Here is a 12,274-nt window from a genome sequence, read left to right as displayed (position 1 = left end):
GTGTCTGCCTTAAGGTACTTTAGCGATCTTTCCTCCTTCATGACCTTATCCAGGCACGATTTGTTTTTTTGTTTTTTTATGATAGGCGGGAGACCGGCCTCTTGAGTGAGAAACGGAGAGACTCCAGCCAACGGTATTCAACCTGACAGACCCAGGATTACGTACGAGAGAGACCACTTCCCAAAGTCTTCTCGAGACTAATCGACATAATCATCGGACCTGGGGGGGAAAAAAAAGTGGAAACAAGCAGCCGTGGAGCAGAGGAGAGGTCGAAGGGCAGCGGCTCGCGGGCTCGTGCAGAGAGGTTTGGTGGGGGTGCGGGGAGGGGGGGGGGAAGACTGCCACGGTGGACGCTCAAGGCAATGCAGGGGGCCCCATAGTTCCTGCTCAAGGCTTGTGTGACTCAGGAGAAGAGAGTGTGGGTGAGGGAAAGTCAGGAGGTGGGGGCAGGTACTAAGAATAACAAGCAGCGGAAAGCACTCGGGGAGACTCCACAGGGAAGAGGGAAAGGTGCACGAGGTTCAAAAACTGGTGCAAAAACTAACCTGAGAAATTCAGAGGTGGAGAATCCTCTCAAGATACCCAGCTAAGTGAAAGATAAGGCTGAAGGTGGTTGGGGTTCAGATAATTCTAGCGAGAAGGACAAGGGGGATGTGTGAGTAAGGAGTCTGGAAAGGGAAGAAAGGGCAAGGACAAGAGTAAATTGAACAGCGCAGTGCGGGTTACCCCTTCCCTTCGCTCTTGCTTCAAAGTGCTCCCCCAGGTCCTGGCTATTAACCCCGAAAGACCTGGTAACCCAATAAAAATGACAAGTATGGCTGAAACCAATCTGCCGGAATTAAGTGGAGGTCCAAACAAGGGGGAACCCATGAGTAAGCCTCTTTCCCCAGTATTGCCCTCGCTGCTACAGGCTCCTTCTTTAGGGAGTTTAGCACCCCACTTTCTCTCCCCCTCTCCCTGTCCTTCTCACCTCCATCCCTACCCCTAATTTTACCTCTACCTCTATCATTATCTCTACTGTTGTCCCTACCGGTGGCATTGATGTAAACCAAGCTTGTGCTCAGGACAAGGGGGCAGTAAACTTCACGTGGGATACTTGCATGGAGGATGGAGGGGGGAGGGGAGAGGGAGTCAAATAATTCCATTGAAACTATTTTGACTGCCATGTCAGCCATGAGGGAGAAGATTAGGAGTGATTTCGCAATATCTAAGGCAAATCAAAATGAAATAAGAGCGGCATGCGAAATACTCGAAAGGAAAGTGGACGGACTGTTTCAGAGAACAGAGAGTTTGGAGGGAGAGGTGGGGGGTCATAAAAGCGAATTTGGAGGTAGCTGAGTCTAAGATTCAAACATTACGGAGGGAAGGAGAAGCTATGAAGGAGAGGGTCGAGCAAAGTTGGGTAGATACGTTTCTATGTACGGACCAAACCGCCAATATAAGAGGGATATTAATAATTTTAAAAAAAAAACAGTAAAAGTTCAAATTTTGGAGTGTAAGGAAGACCACAGCGGGAGATGGCTAATCTCGAGAATTGTACTGGAGGGTACACCTTTAATGTTGGTGGGATACTACGGGCCGAACCAAGACGACCCCTCCGATTTGAAAGTAATCCAGAACCATCTCATACTTTCTCAGGATCCAGTTATTTGGGTTGGTGACTTTAACATTGTGCTTAATCCTTTGTAAGATAAGTCTTCCAAGTCAAGAGCACTTATCCCATCTAAATCAAGGTCAGCTTTGCTGGACGTAATGGAAAATCTTGGTTTAGCTGATGTATGGAGGGAAAGGTCAGGTAACAAGTTGGGGGTTTCTTTTCAAAATTTTAAGTACAAACATAAATCAAGAATTGATTACGCCCTTTTTAGCTATATCTTAAAAGATTCCCTAAAAGGGCTGGCGTACCTTCCCTCACATATGTCAGATCATATGGCCATTACATTTGATCTCCAAGGGGCCACCCACAAGAAAGAACCCTCCTGGTCTTTTGACCGTACGATCTTATTAGAAGAGGAGGAGATTATTTTTTTGCTTTCAGAGGTAAATTTTTTCCTAGAATTAAATTTGGGTTCGGCAGACATCAACATAGTATGAGATGCCATGAGGCATATATAAGGGGCTGCATAACCAACAGAGCTACCCACAGAAGGAAAGCTTATCGGGAGAAAATACAAAACATTGAGCAGGAGTTGGCTAAAATAGACCAGCAGTTGGGTTCCAATATGGCAGAAAAACAGGCTAACCTAAGAGGTCAGCTTGAAACCATACTACAAGAAGGGTTAACCAAAAGATGGGAGGCGAGCAAAATTTCCCATTTTGAATTTGGGGAAGCGGCGGGAAAAGTCATTGAATGGAAAGTTAAAGCAGAACAGGCGAGAAAGTATATTAAAGAGATCAAACGAGAAGGAGAGACCATCATTAGGACCTCGGATTGGGAAATAGGGACCGCTTTTCAAGAATTTTTTCAAAAAATATATATAAGGAAGAGGTCAGGGACGACCCGGAGGCTAGGGATAGGTGGCTAAATAACATTGCTTTACCATATTTGCAAACATCACATAGGGTCTATTTAGAGAGGGAGATTTCAGAGGAGGAGGTGGGAATAGCGATCGGTCATCTGAAGAAGGGGAAAGCGGCGGGTCCGGACGGGTTACCCGGAGAATTATATCGAGGGATATATCACACATTCCTAATGTTCCTTTTTGTAAAAATTGCAAACCGGCACATTGATTATACTTTATCTGTCTCAGATTAGTTCTGTGAATCGCCCCCGAAATAGGAGCCAATTGAAAAGATGGGCGTGAAATGGGCAAAGCTTCTATGCCTAACCTCAATACAGCATGCCTCGCAGAGCAGCACATGGCCTGCTCCCTTGCTTCCTCTCCTTTGGCGCCAGCTCAGTCAGAATGCTGGGTACTGCTGTCCTGCTGCAGGACTCTCACACAGAGCTGTGAGTATTGCATGATTCTCGACATCTGCACTTGTGTCTACTAGTGATGATATTGTGCTAGACTACTACCAAAATCTGGCTGGTACTGAGATTACCTCGCTCATGAGGTGAACCTGGTGACACTTTTACCAAAATTCCGTACCCTTCAATCTGCAACTGGTTAGTGAAGAAGCATATTCAAACGAGATAAAAAAAATCCCTAGAGGAAAACAGTTTGCTGTGGAAAACAAGAATCAGAATGTTTCGCATGAAACAGAGAACCTACTAGCAAGTTAAGACAAAGACACAGAATTTGTCACAAATGAGCCACCAGAGTATGAAAATGGGCTTTAAGAACACACGTGGCCTGAGCCTGTGAGGCAAAAAAAGAATATACAACAAAGTGGTTGTATGACAGAATTACATGTGATTACTTTGCATGCCTTAACAACGCAGTCTTTACCACGCATACCTTTACCAAGAATTTAGTTGTAAAGGTAAGATTGGTAAAGGACTATGCATGGTAAAGGTCACATCTCAGCCTCCCCCGCCCTGAGCCCTAAAACAAGACCTCCAGCCCTAAAAACACAGCAGCCCCTGCCCCAAAACTGACCCTCAGCCCTAAAAAAAAAAAAAAAAACCAGCCCCTTACCCAGAGCCCTCAAACCGGCCGCAGCCCTAAAAAAGAACCTCAACCTCCCACCCTGAGCCCCAAAACCCGGATCCAGCCCTAAAGGCACCCAACCCCCACTCGGAGCCCTAAAACCAGCCCCCAACCCTATAAGCTACCACAACCCCATGCCAGAGCCTTAAAACCCAACCCTGAAAAGTACCTGGACCCCAACCCTAAAAACAACAGAAAAAAAATGACTCACCCAGCCTTTCCTTCCATTCTTGCCTGAGCAGGAAGTCTCCAACACCTCCCACCCATTCACTCCGGATCTAGAGCGTGGGCTGCCTTTACCACACACATGCCTTTACAACTGAAATCATTGTAAAGGCATGGGTGATAAAGGAATATGCGTTGTAATAGCATATGTGTGGTGAAGTTAAGCATGCTAATGCTTGCGTTGTAACAGCATGTGTGGTTTAGACCGCATTTTGATGCTGCTTCCCCAAGAAAGTATGTTTAACTTGGCTCTTTCTGCAGTCATCTCCAGAGTTTTTTACCTTCCGTCCTCCCATCTTTGCTGAATGTTTTGGCTAGCTTTAGGACTGTGCTTTTTACCACTGCTAAAGTGCTTGAGCACTCTTTTTAAATATGGTAGAATTGGCCTATACCCCAATTGGCATTTTTAAATGTACTTGTAAGTCCCCAGTAAAGAGCCCAGGACCTGTAAATAAAATGCTAGTAGTGGGCCTGCAACACTGAGGGTGCCGCCCACTCAAGTAGTCCTTTAAACATGTCTCAGGCGTGCCATTACTGCATGTGTGTACAGTTTTAAAACGGTCACTCAGACCTGGCACATCAACCTTTGCCAGGCCCAAAAATTCCTTTTTCAACACATACAAGTCACCCATAAGCTAGGCTTGGGGCAGTCCGGAGTGCAATGTATTTAAAAAGTTGGACATGTAAGTTTAACATCCTGGTAGTGCAGGACTCATAAATGTGTTTTACACTACTGTGAGGCCTATCCCTCCCATAGTATAACCATGGGGATTCTGTATTATATTTAATAAGCTGTAACTCCGAATTGGGGGCAGCTAGTTACATCATGTTTGGTACCTATGAAATTGTAATAATAAACCTCTTGAACAGAAAAATCAGATTTTTCTTTACGATTGTGAAAATTACACTTGGTGAATTGGTGTTTTCCTGCCTATGGTCCTTTGTGCCAGCAGCCTTTCTGGGGTCACAGGATTGGGTTTAGCTGAGAGACTTTGTGAATTCCTCCCAGTCACACAATAGAGGAATTAGATGTTCATCAACGAGCCCTCTGCTGGCAGGATGGGATAGGTAAGCTGAGCACAGCACCACTAACACTGAATAGCTTGTGCTCTGCCTTCCCACAAAGGGCCTAACAATCCTTCATTATCACTGCAGCCAGCTTGGATCCACGTCAGGAAATTCCCTCCACCACAGACCCACTCTTCAGTACACTTCTGGACCTGTGGATACTCCGCCAGCAAGGACAACTGTGCTGCTGAAAGGAGTGGCACTGCATTGCCATGTTGCTGCCTTTCTGACCTGCAATTTCATCTTGATCCCACGGCTACCAGTGACTTCAAGTGCTAAACTGCTGGCCTCCTTATTCGAGCCTCAGAGACATAAAAGGCTCCCCAACATCCTGCACCAGCACCTGGATCCAGCAGAAGTGAGTTACCGACCCCCAAGTGGTACCCTTTCGGTCCTGGACCCTTGGTATGGCTCAAAGAGCAAAAAAAAATCAACCTGTGAAAGGGACAGTTCACACCATCTCACTGCAATTTAGAGCAAATGTCTGCCACCATGATTCTTTACATTAAAGCATCAACTGCTCAATGGGACCGCCACCGCGAAGCTCCAGTGACAACCTGGCCAGCTCTTTCCACTATGCTGGCAACCTCCTGCAACACTCTCGATGTGGCCCAGGAAGTCTTTGCACAGCCTTTGTGATGGTAACTTCAGTGGGCCTATCCTGGTGACTATCTGGACTGTGCTCCATTACGGTCAGTGTGACTTTCACCCCATCCAGGGTGACCAAACATCCAGAGTTGGAGATTGAGGTTTGTTGGCGCTGTTTTTACTAAAATCTTCTTTTTAAAGTCACGACATGCATGCCTCATATTTTACCAATGTGGGAACTAAAGACCTGGGGAATCTAGTGTGGATATCACCAGGTTATTTGTTGTTTTTTTTTTTTTTTTTTTTACAGAGTCCCTTGTGATCCTCAAACTTTGTCTAAACACTTATTCCTCACATTTCTGTGATGGAAAGTTCTGGAATCTGCAGGGAGCCACAAGTTTCCTTCTACCCAGCATTTGCAATGCAATTGGACTCGCATTTACGCAAGACCTATTCCATTGTCAATGGGAGTGCAGGTGGGCAAGAAGGCACAGAGAGTGGGCGGTGCCAGAAGGCACAGCAATGAGTGGGGGCAAGAAGGGCTCTAGCAGAACTTGGGTTATGGGAATCATTTGGTGGCTAGTTTAGTCAAATTGAAAAGGATTTTCTAAGTTGGCGAGTGGTTGGATAGAATTGGTGGGGCTTTAAAAGGGTTCTAACCCCAATTATTGTTTATTATCTTTGTTAAAATTCTTGAGATAATATAGTCCAAAAACACATACAGCCATCATCTGTGACAGCAAGACCTGCCCCAGTGCCATCAAATATTGGACACTAGTATTGATGGACAAATTACATGTTTCACCTGAGGAAAAGCACAACAAAGGCTTTGGTGGGAATACTGGTGATGGAGGCAGTGTGGATGGTGGCAGTGTTATTGACACTTGTGATGGTGGAAGTAGTGGTAACATTGGTGGAAAATTTGTTGGGGCTGTCACTGCTCTGTGAAAACTTCACTTTCCAGATATTACAACCAGAGTATGTCCTAGTACTAGATAAAATGTTTTCGTCTAGAGACACCCTCTCCATGTGTAAGACTGGTTATGTGCTTTCCAATTCATGGCTATACCCCTTTTACCCAACTACTGCGCAAGATATAAACGTGCTGTTATTGTTCATGGATTTGTGGCATTTTACATAAAAGATGCCTTTCTGCCACAGCGATGCCCTTCACCTCACATTCATCTGTATTTCTGGGACTTCTCTCCAACACCGATATGATTTGGCATACCCACAGCCCTGAAAAGCGACCATCTAAACTTGTTGCAACACATATGGCAGCGTCCAAGTAACATGTGATCCTTGTGAGCTGGAACGATCTTGTTAATAACTAAGTGTATGCAGAATGGCACAACTCCAGTGGCTCCAGTTTTAGATTAACATAAATGCAGTATACTGAGAGTTGTGGCGTGACGGCACAGCAGCCAAGTATATTCACATCATGCGACACCTTTGTCCTTTTTTTACTAAGTGTTCGGGTACTTGTTATTTCTGTGGTTCATCCATATATTTTAAAAACGTATAGATCTGAAATTCACAATACACAAACTGCTGTTGGTTAAAGGCAAGAGCTGGCCAAATAGCACAAGATATGGCAGCCCTGGAAAGGGCTGGCCAGCTGTAGACACCAGGAATACATGTACCTCATCTAGCGTAATTAACACATCCTGCCCAGTTTTGTTTTGCATTTCTAACATGAAATGTCTTGTAAGCTAGCATATAGATAAAATGCATGCTAACTTTAAAATAAATTTAAAAACCTCACAAAACTTGGCAAACTACTGATAGGGTACACTTACAATCTCCAAATCAGAGAAACCTAAACCCAAATCGTACGCACCACAGGCCAGCCACCAACTTGGCAGGGACGAAATGTACTTTAATTCCACCTAGGTAGCGAATGCAGTCAATTCGAAACATGTTGTACTCCGGATATGGGCATAAAAATCTGTCCATCTTTTTAATTGGTGGCTTTTCATTGATTAATAAGCTTAGTAGTCCCTCAATAGTACCGCCTTGTCTCTTCTTGTAACCTCCCATGAAGACACTCCCTGTTACAGGTCCTGTTACTCCCTCTGTTTTAATTACAACCTCAGAGCACTATTTTCTTAAAAGGCTTCAGGCAGGGCACATTCTTGGTCCCAAGAAAGGCTGGCAGTGGTTACGTTACCATCTAGCACATCACACACTTAAACGAGACCTTCTATAAATGCCCAGTCATCCGCCCCACAGAGTACAACCTAATCCGGAATAAATATAATTATTTTGTCATATTACAGAGCTACTAATCGTATTTGTGGACATAGCTACTTGAATGTGCTTGAGATACTTTGCCGGGTACAGTACCATATGTGACCATTTTGTCCCCATATGTACTGTAACAAGCTTAGATAACAAAAACATTGCAACAAATTACACCGATTGCATTTCCAATGCAAAAGACCTCGCATTTGTTAAAGTCAGAGCAGTTGGTGTTGAAACGGACAATGATTTTTGCTTTTTTATACAATTGGCAAGTGCTATGCAAATATAATGGCACTTCAATTTTTTTTAAAGTTATTTTCAACACCAGCAAGCGCGAGACCCATTGCATTGTAAGTGCTTGTTTGCTTTTATCTGCAGGGGGAAAAAAACAGTGAAGAGCTTTGATAAGAATTCAGCTTGCGCCATCATTTTCGGCGATTACAGCCAACACTACTAACCAAGCATGCCGGGAATTGTAGTTCCATACCTTGAAAGGGAAAGTGGAACTTAACATGTTGATAGGAATGTTCTTTGAAAACCCAAAAGTACTGACCCAGTCATGCCCACCCCCAAATGGCAGACATGTACATTCAGGTGACAATTAGTGATCAAGGAAAACCAGCAGGTGAAGCATGCATTTTTTAACTATGGACGGATGGAGAGCACTTGAAAAGCGAAACTCCTTTTACCGCAAAGCCTCCTCGTCGGAGGGCTATGCAACTGCTTTATTCGATAACTTGCCTATCATGCTTTCCATGAACTATTCACCTTTTACATTACGTCACAAATCTCATTTAACACACAAATGCACATATCGAAAACTTGCTCCCCAAGTGACTACCAAGAAACTGTAGACCATTGGAGAAGCGTTATTTTGAAGCCATCATTCTGCATTTCAATTTTAAAAAGAAAGCGGATACCCGGCAACGTGCTGGAAGAAAACATGGACAAAGCTCAGTCCGAGCGTTTAAAAATTAAACTGAAATGTGGAGAAACATCGCCAGCTCAAATCATTCAGCTGCACCAACCTTCCTCCAACGACTGCTCCACGGCAGCACAAAAACATAGCAGTGAAGAGGCATGTTATGCAATGCACTGTAAATTGAGGAATAACAGTTTAAGATTCGGCCTGACAACAGGTCAATCGATGCACTTGTTACTAAACAAATATGAGTTCTAGTAGGTTAGAAAACCCTTTTACGATTGAAGTTCCAGTATATTTATTTACATCCAAAATAAGTTAAAATAAATCAAAGTTGCATATGCATTCTTACATGTATACAATTGTTATGAAATCCACATAACTCGATAATTAAGTTTCAAGTATCTGGTGGGAGTTCAATTAGTTTGTACTCAATATACGAAGAATGTAAACTTAGTTGGACACGAGATACCTTAAATGTGGCTTTGAGGGGAAATTAGATTATAAAAAAGAAAATCTACACATAAAAATGTATAGCGGATACAAGCCCATTAACTGGTTCTCAATGTACGGTACACTACATTGTAGCATTAAAACTTCAGGCTCTACGTGGATTAGATGTTATAACTCCACATCTCCTAGAGGAAAGTTTCTGTGCCAAACTCTTTATTACAGTCCTTCAGACACACTTCTCCAAAATAATCTCGGGTCAGTTTTATTTTTTTACGGAAAAGAAAATACTGCTATGCCATTACATTGTAAGAAACGCTGCGTAAATAGTTCCGATATCCATGTATTTTGGTACCAAATCTACCTAAAAATAATGTTGCCAGAGCTGCATAAAAATGCTGGCTGTAACTCAAGATTCTGGATCTAGCATTTAAAGGCACTTGCATCACAAATCCACGTGGAAAGAGCCCGCGGGGCCGTTTCAGCTCAACACGAGTAGGTAGCACCAAAGTCTGTACATTCCAGCGAGCCTGATGTGGCCCATCGGGTACGGTCTCTTTCAACTCAATGTGTTATTAACCCGCTGAAAGTTGTGGGCAACGTTATCGAATGTGTAAATGTGACCCCCCAAGATCCCAGGGAGGATACGGGAGAACACGTGCAAATGCTACAACACTCCATCGAACTGGAATTCCGAAGCCAGGCGCCACGTTGGATTCCTCGTTGTTCTAATAGACTCATCCCAGACGCGTTCCTAAAAAGTAACATTGTTCTTAGATACAAAAAGTCAACAAGGGCTCAATAAAACGTAGAAAAAAAATGTCCACGAGCTTCAACCCCAGCCATTCACATCTAGCTTTAAGTTTCTCACCCTCCGAGTGCGGGGCAAGTTTGACCCAGGAAGACAGCGGATGAGCCGTACTAAAGGAGACTGCTGTGCTGGCTGTACATTTAGTGCAAAAAAGTCACCCCGCCCGATACAGAACAGTGAGGTCGGGGTTTACGGTCGGCAGGAGGGCTGTCTTTGGATGCCGGGGCCATGAGGTAGGGCTCGGAGGACGGTCAGTAAAGTGCGGTTCAGGTGTGTGAACAGCCCTTCGCGGCGCTAGAGGCAGGCCACGGGGAAGCGGCGGATGCGCACCACGGGCTCCAGGTTGACCCGCAGGACTTGCTGCGCCTGGCGCCGGGCAGCGGCCAGGCTGCTCTCGCACGACACGTCCCGCACGCAGATGCGGGGGAAGCTGGCCAGCAGGCGCGGGGTGGCCGCCTCCCAGATCTCCTCCAGGGAGCGGCCCAGGTGCAGGTAGGTGGCGGGGGTCAGCGGGCTGCTCCGGCCGCTGCTGCAGCTGCCGCCGCTGCTGGTGCTGCTCGTCTCGTGCTCGTCGCCGCCGCTGCTGGTGGTGGTGCTGCCCGCCCCGCGGCCGGCTCGCCGCCGCTTCCTGGGCGCCCACTTGCAGTAGCCCCGCTTCCTCTTGGCGGGGGGCTTGGCCGGGCCGGCGGTGCCCGTCTTGGAGGCGCGAGGGCCGGCGGCGGCGTCCCCGGGCTGGGGCACCAGAGCGCGGCACGAGGAGTAGCCGTAGACGTCCTTGCTGCGCAGGATGACCGGCGAGAACTCGTGCCGCAGGCTGCAGAGGAAGTTCCAGAGCTCCGTGTCCGAGCTCATGAAGTCCTTGGACTGCGGCATGAAGACTTCGAAGGCGCTCTCCAGGGCGGGCGGGGCGTAGAGCGGCTGCGAGCGCGAGTACACCACCTTCTCGTGCTCCATGTCGGCGCAGCGCAGCCGCTGGGCGGCGCGGACGCGGCGCTCCCTGCGCTCTCCCTCCTGACGGAGCGCCAGCCTGCCGGTGCGAGGGACGCCGAGGAGCAGAGAGTGGAGCTGGGAGGGTGAGTTCTGTCCCTGCCTCCTCTTATCCCATCGCCTCCCCTTTTGGCCACGTAAGAGAGTGCGGGCGCCAGGTACAAAATCGACTCACCCGACGCCGCCGAGTGCTTTGTGTGATATAGTGGGCGCTTTGAAACACACCCGCCCGTTCAGCAGCTGGCGCCGCCCTGGATTGGCTATCTGAGCCCCAGCGGTGTCAGGATTGGGCAGAGTGGTAGTGACGTAGCGTTCGTAGATAGGGGGGAACGTTAGCTCGGTTTACGAATCGTGACCTTAATAGGGATTGGGTCGCATCATCTTTTTGAATTCGTAGACGACGAATGAGAACGAGCATTGGGTAACGGTTAGCCTAACTAGTCACTTCAGGGCCTAGCACTGCTTTATAGTGTCAGTGACATGCCCTATAGAGACTACAGCTGTATGGTTTCAGTGACATCATATCTGACACGTTTTTAGTTTGCTTATGTGTGACTTTCCCATACTACTCATGAGTGACTTTCAGTGACCAAATGTGTGAAACTTAGTGGCACTTTCGTCGGAGTCAAACCAAGCAATGACGTGCATGAAAACAGATACATATCAGAAATGACACCCTTATGAGCAACAATAAGTTCTATAAAGATCTTAAACTGCTGCAAAACCCTGAAATTGAACTTCTCTAACCTACTGTTCTTCTACGCAGGCACAACTCAAATATGGCAGAATTTGTTAGAGAAGCTCTACAGCAGCCAGCATCTCAGCACTATAAGCAGGAAACACACTGGCTACTTTTGTGAAATGTTGCCAGGCAGCTGTGAACACCCCGGGGTCACAGGGGAACTTTAATGTGTGACATGCATTTCAGTGCAGTGATGAAAACATTAGCACTAAAATGCATTAGTCGAACGCTTGATGTGTGGTACTTTACAGGGATGTGTGAGCCTTAGAGGTGCTCAAATCAATCTTCTAGATTTTGTTGCGTGAGTTGAGGAGACATAGGAGAGGCAACCGCGGCTGACACAGGTGACACAGGCATAGATGCAGTCTTTGGGCTCTCCTGACTACCAGATGGAAGGGTCTCACTCTGAACGATTGGAGTCAACAAACCTCGAGGATGGTGTTTGAAATAAGTCAAATCTCTTATGATGGACTTTCCAGGACGATGAGCAGTCACCATGTGGCCTTTGCTAATCACAGCCCTCAGTGGGTCAGTATCAACAGGAGCATCAGACCAGTGTTTCCATTTCTGCCTGACAATGAATTATTCTCCTCTTTTGAACACAATTCTCCAAGCAGAGTGGCGTCTATCCGCATAGGTCTTCA

At 46.3% G+C, this 12,274-nt stretch overlaps 1 protein-coding gene across 1 annotated transcript; it reads right to left on the bottom strand.

The window, feature by feature from the left end:
• Positions 1-8,921: 8,921 nt before the first annotated feature.
• Positions 8,922-11,110, bottom strand: CCDC71L (coiled-coil domain containing 71 like). The gene has a single exon (XM_078680346.1). The coding sequence runs from the start codon at positions 10,853-10,855 to the stop codon at positions 10,196-10,198; it is 660 nt and encodes a 219-aa protein (XP_078536472.1). The 5' UTR covers positions 10,856-11,110; the 3' UTR covers positions 8,922-10,195.
• Between the last annotated feature and the right edge of the window lie 1,164 nt (positions 11,111-12,274).

The sequence above is a fragment of the Lissotriton helveticus genome, chromosome 1_1 (assembly GCF_964261635.1).
Source record: "Lissotriton helveticus chromosome 1_1, aLisHel1.1, whole genome shotgun sequence".
NCBI lineage: Eukaryota > Metazoa > Chordata > Amphibia > Caudata > Salamandridae > Lissotriton > Lissotriton helveticus.
This window is presented reverse-complemented; position numbering and strand designations above follow the sequence as displayed.

Bases quoted from the DNA above. Each gene is read 5' to 3' on its own strand.
- CCDC71L (XM_078680346.1), bottom strand. From the start codon at position 10,855: ATGGAGCACGAGAAGGTGGTGTACTCGCGCTCGCAGCCGCTCTACGCC.